This window comes from Temnothorax americanus, unplaced genomic scaffold (assembly GCF_048541705.1).
Source record: "Temnothorax americanus isolate GAGA-0224 unplaced genomic scaffold, ASM4854170v1 Scaffold9, whole genome shotgun sequence".
NCBI classification, from domain to species: Eukaryota; Metazoa; Arthropoda; class Insecta; order Hymenoptera; family Formicidae; genus Temnothorax; species Temnothorax americanus.
In genome coordinates, this window is record NW_027509812.1 from 3236021 (window position 1) to 3255329 (window position 19309).

General features: G+C 35.4%; 3 protein-coding genes across 14 annotated transcripts in view; 2 read left to right on the forward strand and 1 right to left on the reverse strand.

Moving 5' to 3' along the window:
• Positions 1-106: 106 nt before the first annotated feature.
• On the reverse strand, positions 107-5082 carry Tms1 (serine incorporator TMS1). Of its 5 annotated transcripts, none has more exons than XM_077425235.1 (11): positions 4850-5082; positions 4102-4266; positions 3854-4038; positions 3571-3780; positions 3399-3489; positions 3126-3309; positions 2829-3029; positions 2643-2681; positions 1998-2160; positions 1732-1916; positions 107-1646 (listed from the first exon to the last, which is right to left on the reverse strand). In XM_077425235.1, the coding sequence occupies exons 1-10, from the start codon at positions 4874-4876 to the stop codon at positions 1778-1780; spliced, it is 1404 nt and encodes a 467-aa protein (XP_077281361.1). In that variant the 5' UTR covers positions 4877-5082; the 3' UTR covers positions 107-1646; positions 1732-1777. The 5 variants fall into 5 exon arrangements, with proteins under 5 accessions (XP_077281361.1, XP_077281362.1, XP_077281363.1 ...); XM_077425236.1 differs by having other exon boundaries at positions 107-843; positions 4850-5081; XM_077425237.1 differs by having other exon boundaries at positions 1998-2148; positions 4850-5080.
• A 161-nt stretch (positions 5083-5243) lies between these two features.
• Positions 5244-15556, forward strand: Esyt2 (extended synaptotagmin-like protein 2). 4 transcript variants are annotated; one of them, XM_077425188.1, is made up of 17 exons: positions 5244-5409; positions 7874-8270; positions 8403-8543; positions 8663-8739; positions 8822-8888; positions 8972-9117; positions 9228-9348; positions 9415-9585; positions 10852-10949; positions 12351-12399; positions 12467-12556; positions 12626-12712; positions 12789-12947; positions 13190-13342; positions 13428-13551; positions 13705-13987; positions 14082-15556. In XM_077425188.1, the coding sequence occupies exons 2-17, from the start codon at positions 7929-7931 to the stop codon at positions 14407-14409; spliced, it is 2436 nt and encodes an 811-aa protein (XP_077281314.1). In that variant the 5' UTR covers positions 5244-5409; positions 7874-7928; the 3' UTR covers positions 14410-15556. The 4 variants fall into 4 exon arrangements, with proteins under 4 accessions (XP_077281314.1, XP_077281317.1, XP_077281318.1 ...); XM_077425191.1 differs by lacking the exon at positions 10852-10949 and adding an exon at positions 11540-11631; XM_077425192.1 differs by lacking the exon at positions 10852-10949 and adding an exon at positions 10144-10229 and having other exon boundaries at positions 5245-5409.
• A 139-nt stretch (positions 15557-15695) lies between these two features.
• The window catches only part of LOC143908001 (EF-hand domain-containing family member C2), a 33605-nt gene continuing 29991 nt past the window's right edge, over positions 15696-19309 (forward strand). For 4 of the 5 annotated variants that reach the window (XM_077425196.1, XM_077425197.1, XM_077425198.1 and 1 more), the window contains exons 1-11: positions 15696-16019; positions 16209-16373; positions 16523-16673; positions 16870-17093; positions 17194-17436; positions 17591-17817; positions 17891-18079; positions 18162-18304; positions 18546-18742; positions 18901-19040; positions 19117-19230. In XM_077425196.1, coding sequence (XP_077281322.1) covers positions 15966-16019; positions 16209-16373; positions 16523-16673; positions 16870-17093; positions 17194-17436; positions 17591-17817; positions 17891-18079; positions 18162-18304; positions 18546-18742; positions 18901-19040; positions 19117-19230 — 1847 coding nt within the window. In that variant the 5' untranslated portion in view covers positions 15696-15965. Of the gene's footprint in view, positions 16386-16522; positions 16674-16869; positions 17094-17193; positions 17437-17590; positions 17818-17890; positions 18080-18161; positions 18305-18545; positions 18743-18900; positions 19041-19116; positions 19231-19309 lie in introns of all 5 variants that reach the window. The other variant, XM_077425200.1, reaches the window with a different exon arrangement.

The window sequence follows — 19309 nt, forward strand, 5'->3', positions numbered from 1 at the left end:
TAAACATTTAAAAAATTAATAGTAACAAAGAGGCAAATATTTTTATTCAGGATATCTTGGACGCTAAAATGTGATTATTGTTAATAGTATTAATACACATTTCATATAATATTTTCTCGTCTTTTACTTTTATATATTACATGTATTATTTAAGGAATACAGCTTACATATAATTTCTTTTGGATACAATTCTCGTTTATCACGCAGAATATAGCATAATGAATAAGATAAAGGTTTAGATCTATTTGTCACAATAATATACATGAATACACATATATAGGTACAGGAAAAACTTAAAACTAAAATCTATTTTTCCGAGCGTCACTGAAAAAAAAAGGTTTCAATCGTGCCATATACATGTTTATCGTATAATCATTTATAATTGCCGCAACATTATTTGTCTCATATAAAATGCATTTATGAAATTAAAATAAATGATATATAAAGCTGCCTTATAGTACCTGATAATAAGTGTATTTACATAGCTATTCGTAGAAGTGGAGTAAGCTTACATCTTATATCTTTCTTTTATTGATTTAGATAAACGAGCGAAAAAAGTAACATTTTTTATTGTTTAAATGTTAACCAAAAAAAGACAATTTTTCGGTTAACTTATATATATAATTACGTAAACACTTCACTGGAAAATTATTTCAAGGAATAATCTTCTATGTATCATAGAATTGCAAAAAATTATCACATATGACAATTGTCTAATCCTACACCCCTAATAGTATTCATTTGTAAGATCAGTTCTCATCAACTTTTTTTATAATCGCAGTTACGTACGTTTGCAATAGGCGGATGATATTACAAGAAAGCTCTAAACTGAGGCTGTTTTAGCTGAAAATAAAAACATAAAACAATAACTGAGAGAAAAACCGATAATTTTGAAAGAGAACAAAATAAATGTATTAAAATTAATAAACAAAATATAGTTCCTGCAATCATCCTTCAAATAAAGTAATTTCTAAGTGTTACAACTTTTAATAAGCAGCACCATCAAATGTGTTTAATTATGCCATATTATATAACTAGAGTCACATGTTTGATAGGAATATATATATATGCAATTAATATTGCAATAACGCATACATATGCGTTAATTATTGATTACAAACTAGTTATAAATGCATCAGTGGTACAGCAATATTATTTGAATATATGCAATATATTGCATAGTACAAAAATCGAATAGATGCTGAAATAACTTTTCAAATAATCATAAATTTCATATTAGAGATATAAATATGTAATTTTCCTATCATATCTTTATACACCGTAATTTTACACATCTAATTATACGTGTGGTATTAATAGAACTGATTCTTATAACATATAAAGCACATATGATATCAATATAACTGTTAGTCTTTCGGAATAGCATATCATTATGGGGATAGTTAAATTGTCTTGCATATAATCTAAAAATTAGTCAATAGAAGTTTAGTAACTAAAACTACATGCAGTTCATTCTGCACACATCTATGTTAAATACATTATTACTGAGAAAGCAAATTTGCATACAGAACTACTATTTTTTAGGAATATATATCAGTTTAATGCGCAATACTTCGTATTGCATTGTTTGGCTTAAATATGATCATAATTAGCATGTCAATGTTAGATCATAAGCAGAGAAATGTCTGTAACATAAGATTTTTTAATTATATTAAAACGTAGATATTTGTTTATCCACTTATAATACTACATTGCTATATCGAGTCGTACCTGTTTTACAAACTCCTGGATTTTGGCTTACAATAAATCCAGAAGTTTAAGAGAAATCTCTGTTCGGGAAAAGGGCAGGCGCTACCAATGACCATACATAAAGACCCAAACACATCCATGAAGAAATAATCTTCACCCACATCGAAGCGGCGTTTGCATTTAAGGTATCCAGACTGGAGTTTGGTCTATATTAAAGTATCAACATAGTGATGTTGAGGCATATTGAAACAAGTACAGTTTAACATTATAACATTATAGATACGCACTTATACCAGTTTGTAAGCGTCATCATAACATATAAAGTAGCAAGAGCAAACATGAGATGGAAGAAACTCCAGTTATACGCTACTTTTTCTTCTTCATTGTCCCAAACTTTGGCCTCGTTTCCACCCTCTGCATCGGCATTACGTCCTTCTACTGTAGTATAATCTGGTTACATTTAGGAAAACAGGAAATAACACAAAAGAAAAAGCTACTAAGCTGCAAATAAAAATACTGAGCGAGCACTAGTTTCCATAAGTATGTTTCTGACAGCATGCTGTAAAATACATGTGTGTGTAGATATTTTATTCAGCATTTTATTACATATTAAAATTAGAGAAAAATTTTGAAATTAACTTGCAGCATCCAATACTTAATTCTAATATTACAAAAATGATATCGTAACGTTTGTGTAACATAAGCAGAGGGAATAAAAATAAACACACACTAACTACTAAACAAATCCTAGTTATTTCATACTGCATAATTATAAATATGGAATAAATATTTTCTAATATCTATATGTAAAACATTCAATAGCTTTATCTGTGCAAAATATAAACATATGGATATGTTTTTAAAGATGAAAATGCAAATAATCAAGATTCATGGCTAGAAAGTGAAATACTTGTAAAATAGTGTGTGCCTACCTTCATTACCGATAAGAGACTGCTCTCCCGCATTTCTAACTATAGAAAGATTGATATTTAATACACAAAAGGTAACACTGTGCTCAAAAAGATACTTTCATAAACAGTTAAGGTTTCTAAAAAGAGGAACAGCAGGCTTTCACAGATATGGCTACTAAAACACACAAACATTCAACTAATATTTACCAGCTCCATTATCCTGAATTAATACATTTTCGGACATTGTGATCTTTGACGACTTGGACGCTGTACGTAAGGAACTGTATAAAACGCAGCTAAACCATATTATAAGTCCAATAATGCTTTCCTTATCGAACGCAATACGATTTTGTCCAGTAACATCATGCCTCGATAAACCAGGGATGAAACCAGGATTACATTTTTGATCTGTAAGTTCAAGTAATAACAATCAAGTAATAACAAACAAAGAATAAAATAAGGATCGCTGGCTAATAGTGTCCATCCTAAATCATTGACATCTACCTGGACTGTTCGATATGCCGCTCCACGTTAAGTATACCACATATAATGTTACCACAGAGGACTGAAGAAGTCCGGATCGCGGCTGATGTTCTTGTACAGTCGGTAAAATTGATACAACACCGATAACGACACACAAAATCAAATTAAACGAAATGAAAAACTTGTTCAGGGCACACGTACTTTGCTGTAAATATAAAACGAGTAATTATATATCCTATATTTTGCAGCAGATATCTATTTTAAAGCTAGATAAAGTACAATTAATAATCTCACATGTGCATATGTATAATATACGTAAAGTAGCACCACTCCAGTAATAGAGACGGCATAATTGAAGAAAGTTGCGCCCAGCAGTGCAGCATACCTAAAAGTATTTCATATATTTGATAACAAAAACGCCTGCGTCGCACGATTACATTTATATTACTACAATTATGATTTTTACCATCCTTTTGACTCGGTATTCTCATAATTTCCTACCCAAGCATCAGCCCAAGTGTGTGCAAAGTCAACGATTAGAATCAACTGGATAATTATAAAGAGGAAACCTCCCAACATTCCGAAATACATCCAAGTAGATCCGAACGATCTTTCTGGGATAAAGAAAGCACCAATAATCCCTCCGATTATCAGAAGATATTTGATTGCCCAGAATCTGAGAATTTCACGTTAACGTCACAAATCACAGTTTTAGATGCAACAGCGTAACACGTGTCAATTTGATTTACCCATTTTGTATAGGTGCTCGTGGATCTCGTGAACTTTTCACCCTAATCATTATTACGGACATCAAGAAAAAGTACAAGGAGAGAATGAAACATATTCTATAGACTGCTAAGTAACCGACCGCGGATTCGCAGTCGAGAGTAACATCCGGTAGAACAGAATTGGAACTGTTCGCACAGAACGGGACCTGTTTAAAAAAAAAATCACAGCGTTAACGCGCTAATTGTTTCACATTGTTTACCAACGTTACCTTTTTCAGAGCGTTTTGAAGACCAGGAGCCAGAGTGATACAGGCTGCAATAGTTCCCAGCAGCAGGAGCAGCGCATACATGATGCGAGTGCTCGTGCTGTTCCTGCACGAGGGACATTGAGAGCAGCAGAAACTGCAGGCTGCGCTTCCGCACAAGCACGCGAGCTATGCGACAAGAGAGCAATATAGGGCTCGAATTTCATTCAAATATACAATATAATATAGACATTTTACAAATAATCCATTCTTATATATTTTAACAAGATTGTAACATTCTTGTCATAGGAATATCAGGGGCTACAAGGAAGTCTTTAAAAATAGCACGCACTATACTTTCTTAGCACGTATATTAAAATCAATATCAGACACATAGATATATAGTCAAATAACAAATACCGTAATTAGATATTCAGTGACTCACTCGTGCCTCTGCAAAAATTTTCTACGATACATATTAAAGTAAAATTGAAATCGGATTAACTGCATTAAAGAAAAAAGAAAGAATTAAGTCTTAAGATGTCTTTGTCCACAAAGACAATAAAACAAACATGACTAGTGACTATTCCCGAGATCAACAACGAATCGTAACTGCGACCCCGGCGTAATCGCAATAAAACGCTGTAAATATCGCTACGAATGAGGTAAAAAAAGTGCTGTTGCTGTTTTCGGTGAGCAACGAGGAAAGTGGAAGGGAAAGATCTGCGTCTCTGGAAAGGATGTCAGATACGTTATCTCCGAGTCGCCCTACCTGAGCCGTCGAGCACACGAGACCCATGGCGAGGTTCTCCCGTCGTCCGAGCTATCGAGGGAGGACGAGGAAAATTGTCTCGCGAGAGGACTGGAGAGACTCGGGAACTGGAAGAGACCGAAATAGAACGGTGGAGGAACGAGAGATGTCACGGGAAGGCGCAAGGCGCAACAACAATAGCCGCGCCGCGCATTGACACACTGCCGTACGCGAGCAACTTCAGGCGATCAGCTGACCGGCGACGTCACGAGTCACGACTCACGACACTCTCGCGACTCGCCGCTTCGCGGCGCACTTCGCGCGACTCCGGCGCCAATTGATTGGTCGAACGTCGAACCGCGTCGGCGGCCAGCAGTACCACGTGCCACTCAGTGCCACTGCGCGAGCAGGTCACGAGTCACGAGCAGTGCTGACTGGCAGCACGGTTCGACCACGGTAGGCACTAGGCACGGTGTGTTGGGTGTTGCGCGTGTACGCGTGTTGTCATCATCGCTAAAAAAAAAACACGGAGAGAACAGAGCCGGACAGAATACGCGAGTGAACACGCCGATGCTGCAAATGTAAGCGACCTGATTTGCCTCGATTACCGCAAACAAAGCTGACACCGCGTGTTGTCTCATTGTGGGCTCGCGCAATGCCCAAAGGCATTTGATCCCGCTGGTGATTGAACCTTTTCCGAGACGCGAGCTTTGCAATGCGGGAGACGCGCTAAGACCATAGCTATTGACGTGTACTCGATACCAGAGTGTCGGCCACTGGGCCACTCGAAGGGCTAAGCTCGCGACGCTAATTGTAAGACGCGAATGAGAATCCCTTGCAGGCGCCGTAATTTTAATTATGTTTCTCATATACTCGGCCGGATTAAACGCGGGTATATATTCGCATTTATCTGCATTAATTTGTGCATTAATCTGCATTAATCTTTTTAATACGACACACAGAACGTTACGTAGCGCGTTTTTCCAACTTTGGTTATGAATGCGAAAGAGCACGGATTAAATTTCCTATATTCCGTGTATATATCGATATCGCTCCAATTATATTGTATAAATTTGACGATCTCACATTTTTCTTGTAAGACTCCAATTTTCTCTGACAAAAGCTTCGAAACCTCTCTTATCGGGAAATTTCCTTTTTGAAAATTTTTCATCGCAAAAGTTTACACGGGTCCATCATGCGGAACAACTTGAGAATTTATTACATTAAATATATATATCACCGCTTTAAATTTTCTTCTAAAATAATGGTCCGAAAAATCTTTTTTCTCATACATTCTGGAGATTCAGTCCATCATACTCAATATTACAGACGTATTTCAATGTCTATTACTTAATTCTCAAATTAATTCTCGCAAATTAATTCTCCTTTTAACTCTCGGTCAACACGCATCTCGTCTTGAATATTTAAACACACACGCGCTCGAATGGACCGCCTGTAATCCGCATATTTCGCCGCATAAAATTGAGCTATGTTTAGAGCATCAGCTTCAGCTAAGTGGCTGTTCCGCGAAAAGAAGCGAGAGCATTCTCTGCGTGGTCAGCTCTATACTTCTTCGTGCGTGAATAATTGATTTTCGTAGTGTTTGCGAGTGGGTTGCACCTATGTCAATAATTACAAAAGTTCGTAAACGTTATCTTATCGTTATGAATCACCTCTTCCCACCCCTCGTAGCATTTCGCAACGGAAAAAAATGACGCGACCGTGGAATGTGGAACGAGCTAAAAAAGAATCCGTTTCTCACGTTTATCAGCTTTAATAACTTTGCGTGTCGTGGTACGGCAATTATTTATGTTTGTCGCATTGTTCTGAAGCTAAGCGTCAGATTAGTCATTTCATGCAGCATTGTATACGAAGCTCTCGGAATTCCTTCACCGTCAGAATTTACGCGTAACATCTATTTTTTTGCGGCACGCGAAAAAAACAATAAAAGATATTTGAAGGATATTAATTTATAGATATTAATCATCTTGGAAAAAAAAACAGTAGATATCTCCCAAAAATGTAAACACAATATTGAGTGCGATAACGATGAGAAAAATTCAATTACTTTTTTAACGTTTGCAATATTTCTGTGCAAATGATGTTTATTAACTGATTGCAATATATTGCTGAATATGTTCCTATTATATCTTTATTATATCTGGTGTTTTTTTTTTGTTTTTTTTTAGTAGTTTGCATAAAATTAATTAGCAAAATAAAGTCCTTGAAATTTTTTCACTGTACAAATTTGCACGAAGAGTCTATCACCCACAGCAACTTAAGAATTTATAAAATATCTCCGTTTTGAATAGTTTCTTTTAAAATAATATGCATAAATATTATGCTAGATATATGCATAATAATGCAATAAGTTTCGAAAAACTTGACTTGAAACATTACGTTGCCATAAATTTTGCTATTTATATACCTATAAAAATACGTGTCTGTGTGTGTAAACGAAAGCAAGAAAGTTTTACTGTCCCTCGGGTCCCTCGTAATCATTTGAAATTTTAAGTATTCTTATTGTTAGTTTCGTATTGCAATAGAAATTATCGACGTGTGGTTGCTTTGGTCGCGGCATACATAATTTAACGCGCCTGTGTATCGCGTATCTCGCCTCTGGCAAAGTTGCTGCGTTGGTCCAGCCTGTGTGTCACAAAATTTTATGACTTCTCTCTGATCTTAAAGGTCACCTCGCGAATTACGCTGATACGATCTAATGCGCGCATGGACAGTTTAGTGACTACACGGTGGAGCAATTTCCAAGTAAAATCTATCTAACTAAGCTCGGCACCGACGGGATCTCGATAGCGTTTTATTTATACTAATGAGTATTAATTAGAACAAACAGATGCACGCAGTTGACCGTGTCATTCTATTAGTGTAGCTCTAATTATTGTCGTTTAAGATATATTGTTACCCATGTATGTTAGAGTAATTTTTCTTAAAGCACAGATATAACTTACGCGTAGGACTTTATTTGTGTGTACCAAGACAACTCAAATTACTTCGCAATAAAAAGATTCGCGCATTTGTCATTTGCAGAAAAACCAAGATCTGACTGATAATAGCCGATAAGATCTGATAATAAAAACTAAAGATGGAAGGAGAATCGGAAAATAATGTTTCTAATAACAATTCCAAATCAATTACTTGGCCATACATGAATGTCAGTTCGCTATCTATATCATTTCTGACTAAACTGACGGCGGCTGGTATCATCTGGGGATGGGGATATTTCAACTACAGCATAGCCTGGCTGATTGCGCCAATCGCGTTTTCCGTATGGAAGGCAGAACGAAAAAAGGACAACGAATTAAGAACGATTACAGCACAGGCGAGCGTGCTGGCTAAGGAAAAGGAATTGATCGTCAATCGAATGAACGAATTACCCTCGTGGGTGTATTTCCCGGATTTTGATAGAGCCGAGTGGCTGAACAGAGTATGGATTCATTTTCTTCACGTTGAATTTTAAAAATTGTATAATTATTTTTAATATTAAACTGCTCGACAATTTCAGAGAGAATCTCGATAATAATATTATATACCATAATTTTATATCTCACTTTTTCAGATCTTATATAAAGTGTGGCCAAGTATGAATCAATTTGTCCGTCAGTTGTGTAAGCAAAGTATAGAACCGTCGATTGTTGAGAAACTGACTGAATATAAAATCAAAGGCTTTCAATTTGACCGTCTAGTTCTGGGTCGCATTGTGAGTTTATTTCAATTCTGTTGAAACTTGTGCGGCATCTCTCTCGTTTTTTTTTTATATATTCCTCTCTTTTGATTTTTATATCTTTTCTAAAATAAACATAAAATGATCTTTTACAGCCACCAAAAATATACGGGATCAAAGTGTACGATAAAAATACCTCAAGAAACGAGATCATCTTAGATGCAGACATTATGTGTGTATTCTAGGTTTTTCGCAAAGTATAATAATAATTAATATCTTGAAAAAACCGTTTATTTCAACTGTTATTTCTATAGGTATGCTGGCGACTGTGATATTACCTTTTTCGTTGGAAACATTAAAGGTGGTATTAGGGACTTTCAAGTAAGTATATTAAAGACCGATACATGATATATATTATGGAAAATATTTTCTGCAAATTTTAATAAAAATGTGAAAATTTGCAGATACATGGTTTGGTGCGCGTTGTTATGAAACCTATGCTGCCGATGATGCCGTTAATCGGAGGTGTACAGATATTCTACTTGAATGTTCCTACTATTAACTTCAATTTAGTAGGAGTGGCTGATGTATTAGATCTACCTGGATTCAAGTACGATTTTTTCATAAAAAAATATTTTACCCTAAAACTGATGTGACGAGCAATTAGCGTTATTGCTAATTAAACATAAAAATTTACGTAAGATACGATGCTTCTTTCAGTGAAATTTTAAGGAAGACAATCGTTGAACAGATAGCAGCCATTCTTGTATTACCAAACAAAATAATTATACCCTTAAGCCAAGAAGTACCCATGGAGTCCTTAAAAATACCTGAACCTGAAGTAAGCTCTACAGAAATGTCTCATTATACGTTGCATAATTAATATTTTAATCTTTTCTTATATCAGGGCGTTCTGAGAATTCATGTTGTAGAAGCAAAGCATCTGATGAAAAAAGATATTGGAATGTTAGGTAAGGGCAAGTCTGATCCGTATGCCGTCATAAATGTTGGTGCCCAAGAATTTAGAACAAAAACTATTGACAATACCGTTAATCCAAAATGGGACTTCTGGTGTGAGGTACGTTTCATAAACGGACACAAAATATTGACGTTTAATGCATGTGCTTTACTGTAATCTATCAACACACGTAAAAAAAAAAAAAGATACAACACAAGGTCTTGTATACATGTGGTAAGAAAAATCTTTCAGTAATTTACAAAATAAATTTTTATAAAAACTTTTTATAGACAGTTTAATTCATCACGTTACTTTATTCAGTTAACGATATAAATAAGATATACCACTCTCTTGCATTTAACTTTCCTATAAAAATATGAACAAGTATATTTTATACACAGCATTAATAAATATTCAATACATTGCTAATCTAGCGTTCTAAGTAATCAACTCTTCTGCTTTCTCACATAACTCATACATACAATTACTAATCAATCGCAGACACTTTTCTCCCTGCAACTATACATTTCCTATTTCCTGTCACTCTTAGTGGTTAGTGTTGTCTTTTCCAGTTTGCAATTAGAATGTACATTTTAATCTTTCTATGTTAATATAATTTAATTCCATAACTTGGTATGTATGTGTGTATGTGATGTGCAATATATTATATGGGATTAGTGTGCCGTGACTTCAGCCATCGCGCAACAACTGACCGTACTGCTGTGGGACTATGATGACACAAAGGGCGATGAAAGTCTTGGAAGGTATAGTTATATATAACATGTCCTTTTATCTTTTTTCATCGTTCATTTCAGATTTTATGTCATTACGCAGAGACAAACTCAATTCTACAATATATATTACATAATTTTCTCTCTTGTTAATCAATGTTTATTGTACAATTTTTATTTTAATGCATATAATTCATCCAAAATCATTTATTAAATTCATTCATTTTATTTTACCGATCTACGGAAAAAGCTTCTGTTGCATGATGTCATAACGCTGATGTGTAATAGTGTTTATATTGTTGGTTTAAGTATTGTTTGTGAGTGATATATTTGTGTGCATGTTGGGGATCTCATTTTATCTTTTTAATTTTCTTTACTGACACACACACCATGTATTGGACACAAAGAAAACAAAATCGTCATGTTGCAAAATAAATATTGCAATCATTGTTCAGATGAAATTCCGTACATCATGTTAGTTAAATTCACAATATATGCATTTGGCATACACTTACATAGTGCAGCAATGTAAAGCACGGAAAGAAAAATAATAAATACAACGAACAATATAATATATAGTTGCCATAAGAAAAACTGTCGCTTTTATATGTGTCATTTTTATATTTGTTATATACAATATGATATTGGCACACAGGCTGTGATCAGTTCATGCAATATGCAAGAAGCTGTGGTATCTCTTTGGGATTGGGATGCAAATGTCCCAGGGGTACAATATGATGATTTCCTTGGCAGGTAGTAATATTATGATTTGTGAATGAGGCAATGTTTGCGCATGCACTAACATAAATGTATAGACTCAGATTTATATGTTATATTTTAAGCATGCGATTTAGCCACGCTTCTAATTCTTGTGATATACCTAGTGTGTGTTATCTATATAAATTGTAAAATAAAATAATCTATTTTTTATTTAGCATTATTTTGAAAGACTTATTTCACTAATACTGCAAATATTATAGCTTGTTAAACGTTAAACGCGCATTGCACGAATATCTTCTATTTTTTATATGTATAATATTTTTTTAGAATTTTTTTAAAATAAAATATATGTACTACAATTCCAAAGTTGTATGACTTTTTAACTTTCTTTAGAATCTTTTCTATATTTCCTATAATTTTTAGTGTATCGATTAATATTCTGTGTAAGTTTCATTAATCTGTTGTTAATTAACTTAAACAGTTACTGGTTTTTGACAGCTTTTTGTAACAAAAGAGTATCGTACAGTTAACAGTTTTGTCTTTTTTGGTCAGTTAATTAATCAGAGTGATTAGGTGACTTTGTTTAATAAGAAAGGCAACTAAAATAGACTATGTGGTGACAGTTTATAGTGGAAGAGGGCTTGGGAGCTTACAACACGATGGTTGCCCAGCTCTTTGACAAAGACAACGCTGCTCAAGATGATCCACTTGGCAGGTATTCCTGAATGTAGCAAATACACCGATCTGAGACCAGATTAATGATGCATTTTAAGAGACTTGTACAGAATGTAAATTATGCGGATACTCTGCCATTGACTATTATTAGATTATGCTTGAAAGACTGCATTTTTCTTATTATATGAGTTACCTCTGAAATACTCCAGCGCATTTAAAGTATTTCAAACGTAAGCATTAATCACAGATATGTGATATGCATGCCGTTTATTCAAAGCACACAAAAAATATAGTTTATGAAAAATATTATAGAACTGTCGTGCCAGTCACAATTCGGAATTAAGAATAATTCCGACTTTATTATGTCACCACATTACTCTCGTTATATGTTAAGCAAATATTGAGAAGTCTATTTTATTTACGCAAAGTAATGCTATGGAATGTTGCATGCCTAGTTTTATAAACGTACATAACGTGCAATGATGTTTTTATATCATTATTCGACGATAAAATCAGTACATTAAAAATAATAAGCTGCATGAAAGCTTTCTAAATGAAAATTGTATCACAGATTTTGTATTCAAATCACGAAGGCGTTTCATATGTAAATTTAATAATCATACTGCTATCATCATCATTGCCAAAGTGCACATCTAAACTTTGCTGAAATAATTATTTATTCTTTAAAATTTAATGAAAATTGATTATATGTAATTTAAGACTTTTGAAGAGATCCATTTTTATTTTGTATTGTGACAGGGCCACCATCGAAGTTAATCAAGTGAAGAAAAAGGGCACGATCGATACAGTGAGTACGAAATATTTATAATATATAATCTTCTTCTTATATTATACTAATCGATTTTATTTTGTAGTGGATCTCCTTGGAGCAAGCAAAACACGGCATGGTTCATTTGCGATTAACATGGCTACAATTTTCGAGAGACTCTGCCGATTTAAGAGCTGTAAGTAGGAAGAAACGCTCACATCTCCCCATAAACGCTTGTATAATTTAAATTATAACTCTTGTGCAGGCTCTAATAGAAACCCAAGAACTTAGAGTTACATCGATGAGTACAGCCGTTCTAATACTCTATATCGATTCTGCTAAAAATTTGCCGGTACGTAAATTTTACGTCACGATATGTAAAAAAGAATTGCGCAAGAATTATCTAATAAAATTTCCAACACGCGTAGTGCATCCGAGGAAATAAACAACCCGACGTTTATTTGGAAGCGAGCGTGGGTGGAAAGAAAGAGAGAACAGCCACCGTACCACGTTCTTGTGATCCTGTGTGGGAACGAGGATTCACTTTTTTAGTTAGCAACCCCGAAACTGGAATTTTGCACATAAAGGTTTTCTGCAAATTCTTTCAGATAACAATAATGTCCATTTTTACCAATGTAGATTAACTTTAATCTCGGTTTAACTTACTTTCTTACTCTGTTTCTAGAGTATACTTTCTAACTCTTAAAATTAGAAAAAGATGAAAGGTAAATTAAACCGAGATTAAAGTTAATCTGCGTTGATAGAAATGGACATAAGAGAGCCATAGTTTGATCGCTGTTTAATGAATAACCTCGCGTTTTCTTTTCAGATTATAGATGAGAAAACTGCCATGACAGTTGGGGAAATGAGCTATAATCTTTCCCTACTTTTGGAAAGGAATAATCTCGAGATGACGCAACAACCGTACAATTTGCAAAGGGCCGAAGCGGATAGCAAGCTTGTGCTGTCAATGTCATTAAATGTAAATAGCTGGAAATTTTATATACGCACAATTCAATGGCGGAACTAGATGTGCCAACAGGAATTAAAATAACCTGTATTTACAGATCCTGAAATATGAACAGCCTGAACCCACTTCCGAGGAAGATGAAGATGATCGTGATATCAATGAAATAAATAAACGAATCGAACTTCAAGAGTCCAACATTAGTAACACGATGTCTTCCAGTGGTAAATGAAATTGCGTTGATAAATCGCTGAGAATTTCACACTTTTTTGGACCGTAGTAGAGTAAAACGTTTTGCTTATAAAAGCACTTTCCTAAATTCTTGATGGTAATAGACGTGAAAGCTATCATATATAACGTTATACATTTTCTTACAGTACCACCGAGTCCTCTTAAAAAACAGCCATCGAAAGAATCGGTCAACAGTCAACCTCGTACTGGATCCGCCGCGGCACTTTTGCCTGAGGAACCAACAACGGTGGAAGAAGAATTAATAATCAGCACCAGCGCTCCGTCCTCTTTTACCGGAAGCCCTCAGCTTATCCACAGAAACCCGAGCGTCACGTCTTCCTCGGGCGAAGCGAAATTAGGGAGAATACAATTGACTATACGTTACAGTTCGCAAAGGCAAAAGCTTACCGTTTTCGTACACAAAGTTGCGTAAGTTAATCTCGATTAATCAAATACAACATCCTTGAAATTCGTTACAGTCACTGCCATCTCTCCTGTCATATGTACACGTTATATATTGCAGTAATCTGCCGCTTCCCCAAAACGATCCACATAATATACCGGATCCGTACGTAAAACTCTACATTTTGCCGGACAAGCACAAAGAAACGAAACGCAAAACTGCTGTGGTAAAGGACAACTGCAACCCGACGTTCGACGAGCAATTCGAATACGTGGTCTCGCAGGGAGATTTAAACACGCGCGTATTAGAAGTGTCTGTGTGCACACAAAAGGGTTGGCTATCTACCGGGAGCAACGTGATGGGACAGATTCACTTGAAATTGAGCGAAATCAACATCTCGAAGACTGTCACCAGCTGGTACGACTTACAACCGGAAATTAAAGACTAGAAGAAGAGGAAAAGTAAGTGGGGATTTTTGAGCGTTTGTGCGTCTGCTTGACGAAACAACCGCTCAAATACCCACTTAATAACTTTTACAAACGATGAAAGTCTCCGATATTACAATTACCTCTATATTACGTTGATCATTGTTGAATTTACGACTTATTCAGGTAAGTTGCTACTTGGTGCTATGCGAGATGCGAGACGTCTTGTGAGAAACGATGAAAGATATTATTTAAAGAGGTATTCGTTACTTACGCCGTATAATGGCATAAATGAAATGATCTGATATATAATATATTGCCGCAATCATACAACAGAGGCGCATTGGCTTGTAACTTGATTTAGTAACTTGAAGATAATCTATAAAATATTTGAATACGATACACACGCGAAGAGATCTCGACGAACAAGGCTTTATTGTTATCCCGCGTTTGAAAATGTGCCTAAAACAGTTAAACGCTGGACGTTTAATTGAAGAATCCATTTGGCACGCAACGCATATTATATCCGTGAATCTCGATTGTAAGTGAGCATTCGTAATTTATGAGAATACGAAAAAACAGTGATTAAACGCACGCGCGTAAGGAGTATTGAAAATTTCTCCTGCCCCAATACCGATCCGCATCTGGTATCAAATATATATTTTGTACTTTCCTTTCCGTTTATGCGATGATTGAGTTGCAGCATAAAATACATACTATGCGCAGATACTATTACTAAATGATCTGAATAATGTAGTATATAACATGACTAATTTATATGCTAACGAAAGCTAGTTACGTAAGATGCCATTTTTGCGACATTGTGTTTTTTTTACTATATATTCCAATACTGTTTTATTACTAATAAAATTAAATAATGCATTTATCAATTGCACAAGCAATTAAATGAATGATTATACTAATATTTAAAAAATTAATATTTTATAAGATTCACATTGGTATATAAGTTATAAGTCAATACTGTTTTAATATGGCACTCTTAAAACCAAATTATTATATACGCTTTATACTTGTATTGGAGATTTTGCTACATTATACATACATGTGTACACACATAAATATATCTATGTATCTATATTCTGTGACACGCACGACTCCGTCAACACTGTCACAAATTGTTGAGAACAATAAACATTATGTGCATTGTCACCGTTCGTTATTTCGTGGCTATTAATATAACAATTAAATTCCGATTTGCATTATGCAGCTACTTTTTAAAACGATCTGCCTATCCATTTATGTAAAAAATTTATCGCGATTATTATTTTGGCAATACTCTCTTTCCCGAAGTATCTACATCAGTTATTAGATAAGAAGCCACTTTTACTTCTTCTGTAAAAATCATTGTGCGTTTTCTCCCTGGGTATTACCGACTACCGTATAGATCCAACAATCACCAAGGAAACTTAACGATATAACATGAACATAGTGCTGCTTATCAGTAACATTCTCACAATACCAAGTTTTTATATCAATCGTATAGCCTCTCTGCGCTATTCGTAATGAATTTATAACTCAAGCGATAATTTAACTGTGAATTGATAGAATTTTTATCAGTATGCAACGGACACCGATGTTACCTTGCCTCCCAGGATTTAGCGTTGACAGGAATGTGAGTAATCTTATATTCATAACATGGTTACAATACACGGTATCGGCAATATTTCACATCGTTATTAATGCTATTATTCGTAAGAAAGCATGTAATAAAATATAGTTCACGTCGATGTAAAATATAGACGCAATATGAAATATTAATGCGCGCAAAGAGAAACATTTACATCGTAAATATGTTTGACAGCTTGGTAGAACAAGATTTCACAAGAGCCAGAATTTCGACAAGATACACGATGGAGTTTATTATTTATCTGAGAAAGCGGATAGGAGAGCGTACAGCCGTTACGCGTCCATCTATCCTCGAGGGGAGGAACCAGAAATTCCGCCGTGGCTTGCGTACGATGGCCAAGTATGACTGACAGTAAATGGAGAGCCTCATTAAAATAGAATATCATATAATACCTTTTAAGGAATTGTTTTATAACATAATATTTTATATAGTAATGCGCTCTAAAGTGACTCTAATTAACGTTACTTTGTTTTAATTGCATTTTTTAGAGACTCATGTTTAAAGCGTTTTTCCAAGAGACTGTGCAAGAGAAGTGGAAAACAGCCTTCCACATTCGCGTGGTGAACATTAGCTTTTTTCTCGAGGACGGAACGATGAAAATCGTAGAGCCGTCTGTGGACAATAGTGGTCTTGAGCAAGGTTCACAACGGTGCATTTCCTTTCAATTCACTTAGAAGCGGGACAACATTGAACTTTTACGTTATTTTATTTTTGCATTTTATTACACTTTTATCTTGGAGAAAAAAATCGAACCAGGAGAAATAAATGTTTTTAATTATTATCAATGTAAAATGACACTTACTATAATTGTTGTATTAATTTTCGATACAATAAGGTGTTTTGGTCAGACGCCAAAGGATACCAATTCCCGATCCAGTGAAGTACAGATATTACGACATACTTGACTTGAATATCGGAAAGGAACCCGAGATATACGGGCGAGTGTATAAAATCGTAGATTGCGACAAGTTCACGAGGCAATTCCTTAATCGCCTGGGGATACCAGTACCCGATCCGATCGATATACCAAAGGATCCGTATCGCGAAGTTCGAAAAGTCGTAAGTGCAGAGTAATAATCGTACGTCAACGAAATCAGCTTAACGTTTTCATCGCATTATACTGTTAAACACCCTTGAAATTTGATTGTATGGCTGGCAGGAAGTATTTCCGAAAAAACCTAGTCGCATGGTGGACACTCTCGGGAACTTTTTGAAGTATGACAGGCAGGTGCTCCGATTTTACGGATACTGGGACGATACCGAGAGTCCTCACGGCATTATCCACGATCTCGAGCTGCATTATTATCTCTCTGATAATACAATGGAAATCAAGGAAAATGTACCGCCGAACGCTAGTCGAGATTCCGGCCCGATGCTCGTTAAAAGGATGAAGATACCGAAGGTACGCTACTTACAACATGTTTTTTTTCTTTTTCAAGAAAGATTGCCAATTTGCTGCGTTAAATTTTTGTGTTACGTTGAATAATGCATTATCATAAAAATTTATCGCTGTTCCAATAATTTTCTACATGTGTATTTCGAAATCAATTTTCCAGTTTTATAGCGGCTTGCAACCGATCGGCGCGGAAAATCATTTCACGGTTTTGAATGTATTAGGCGAGAATGCAAGGCAGAGCTATTACATGGTGGATTCTCTGGACACCGGCAACATTTCCACCGATTATTACAAGGATAATGAGTTGGGCATCGGAGCGGAGATTAGTGTTTTCGGCAGAAGAATTGTCATCACGGACATGGATGCTTTTACCAAGGAATATTATCGGTATAATGACATGAGGTTTCACATCCGTGCTTATGTCAGAGCTTGATCTACATGGTTCTTCAATGATCTTTAGAACGAAGTACGGCTTGAATGACTTTACCCCTCTGACATTGCCTCGAAAAGGCGATGAATACCAGAGGATCGAGAGGTACGTACCGCCCTACAACGGTTTTGGATCTTACGAGGATTCCCTCGGAAACTGTTTCACAGTAGTACCGAAACCGCCCAAGACAGACTTCATCAAGTTTCTGTATCACGACAAGTGAGTCACGAGCAACGTACTTCGCGAAACTGCCTTTCTTTTCATTTGATTCTATTCGTTTAATTCCTTATTACCATTTCAGGCAGGGCTTTAATAGTCACGTTTTGAGATTTCGGGCGAAAATGGTATCAAAAATCCCGGGAAACGAAGAGAGACAATTCATTATAAGACTATATCTCATGGACGATACGATATCGATTTTCGAATTGGCGAAACGAAACTCAGGTATACCCCAAGTCTAAGAAGCTTAAAATTTATCAAAGATTTATTCCAAATGTGTCTTAACATTGAAAAATAAGAATCGCCGATTTTTTTATGTTTATAAATGAATAGAAGGTTAATTATTAGGCTGTTATAATTATAGTGACATATATAAAATATCAATACTTCGCAATATATTAAAATAAAATAAAGAAATCGGAGTATAACATTAGATTAATATTAAAATAAAGCGAAATTAAATCAGGCTTTCAGAGATCCTCGTTCCAAAAACGGACGCCGATAATGTTGCCTGGTCAGGATATTTTCACAAGCAAGAAACCGGAATACTACAAATCACACGATTTTTACATAGGAGCACGCTTAAACCTGTACGACTTTCATTTCGAAATTACATCCGCGGATGTTTATGCCCTGCGTTACATGGAATTACATTGCGACAAGGTGCGCGAAAACGTTTCTACGTTTCAACCGATAAGTAAATTAATTATAGCTAATTCGTAAAAAGTTCCGTTCGAACGTTGCAACGAAATTATGGTTCTCGAGGCTTGACTCGCTTACGTACATACGCGTTATTAAGGAAGAAATAATTCTCTTCGCAGTTTCCCAAAGCGAACAAGAAATTGATCGTGGAAAAACTTCGAGAGAGTTTACAGCCAGTTTACAAAGAGTTCGTTCAACTGTACGCCCCACCTAAAGACGCGAAAGACGATACTCGAATTTTAGAATACGAAAAGCTTAAGTACGCGTATAACAATTTATATCTCTTTCCGTCCGCGTTATCTGCGTGTTTCTTATGATCAAAATTACATTTTCAGGGAGGCGTTACACCGCTATATGGGGGACAAGATAACGGAACACGAAATGATCACGATTGCTCGATATTATTCATCTCGCGAGAAGATAGAACACCGATCGAGAGAATACGTGAGGTGCGCGAATCCTAGTCTCCTAAATAAAAAATATAAATCAAGACTGTTGTCATTTTCCTGAACTCAGATAACAAAATGC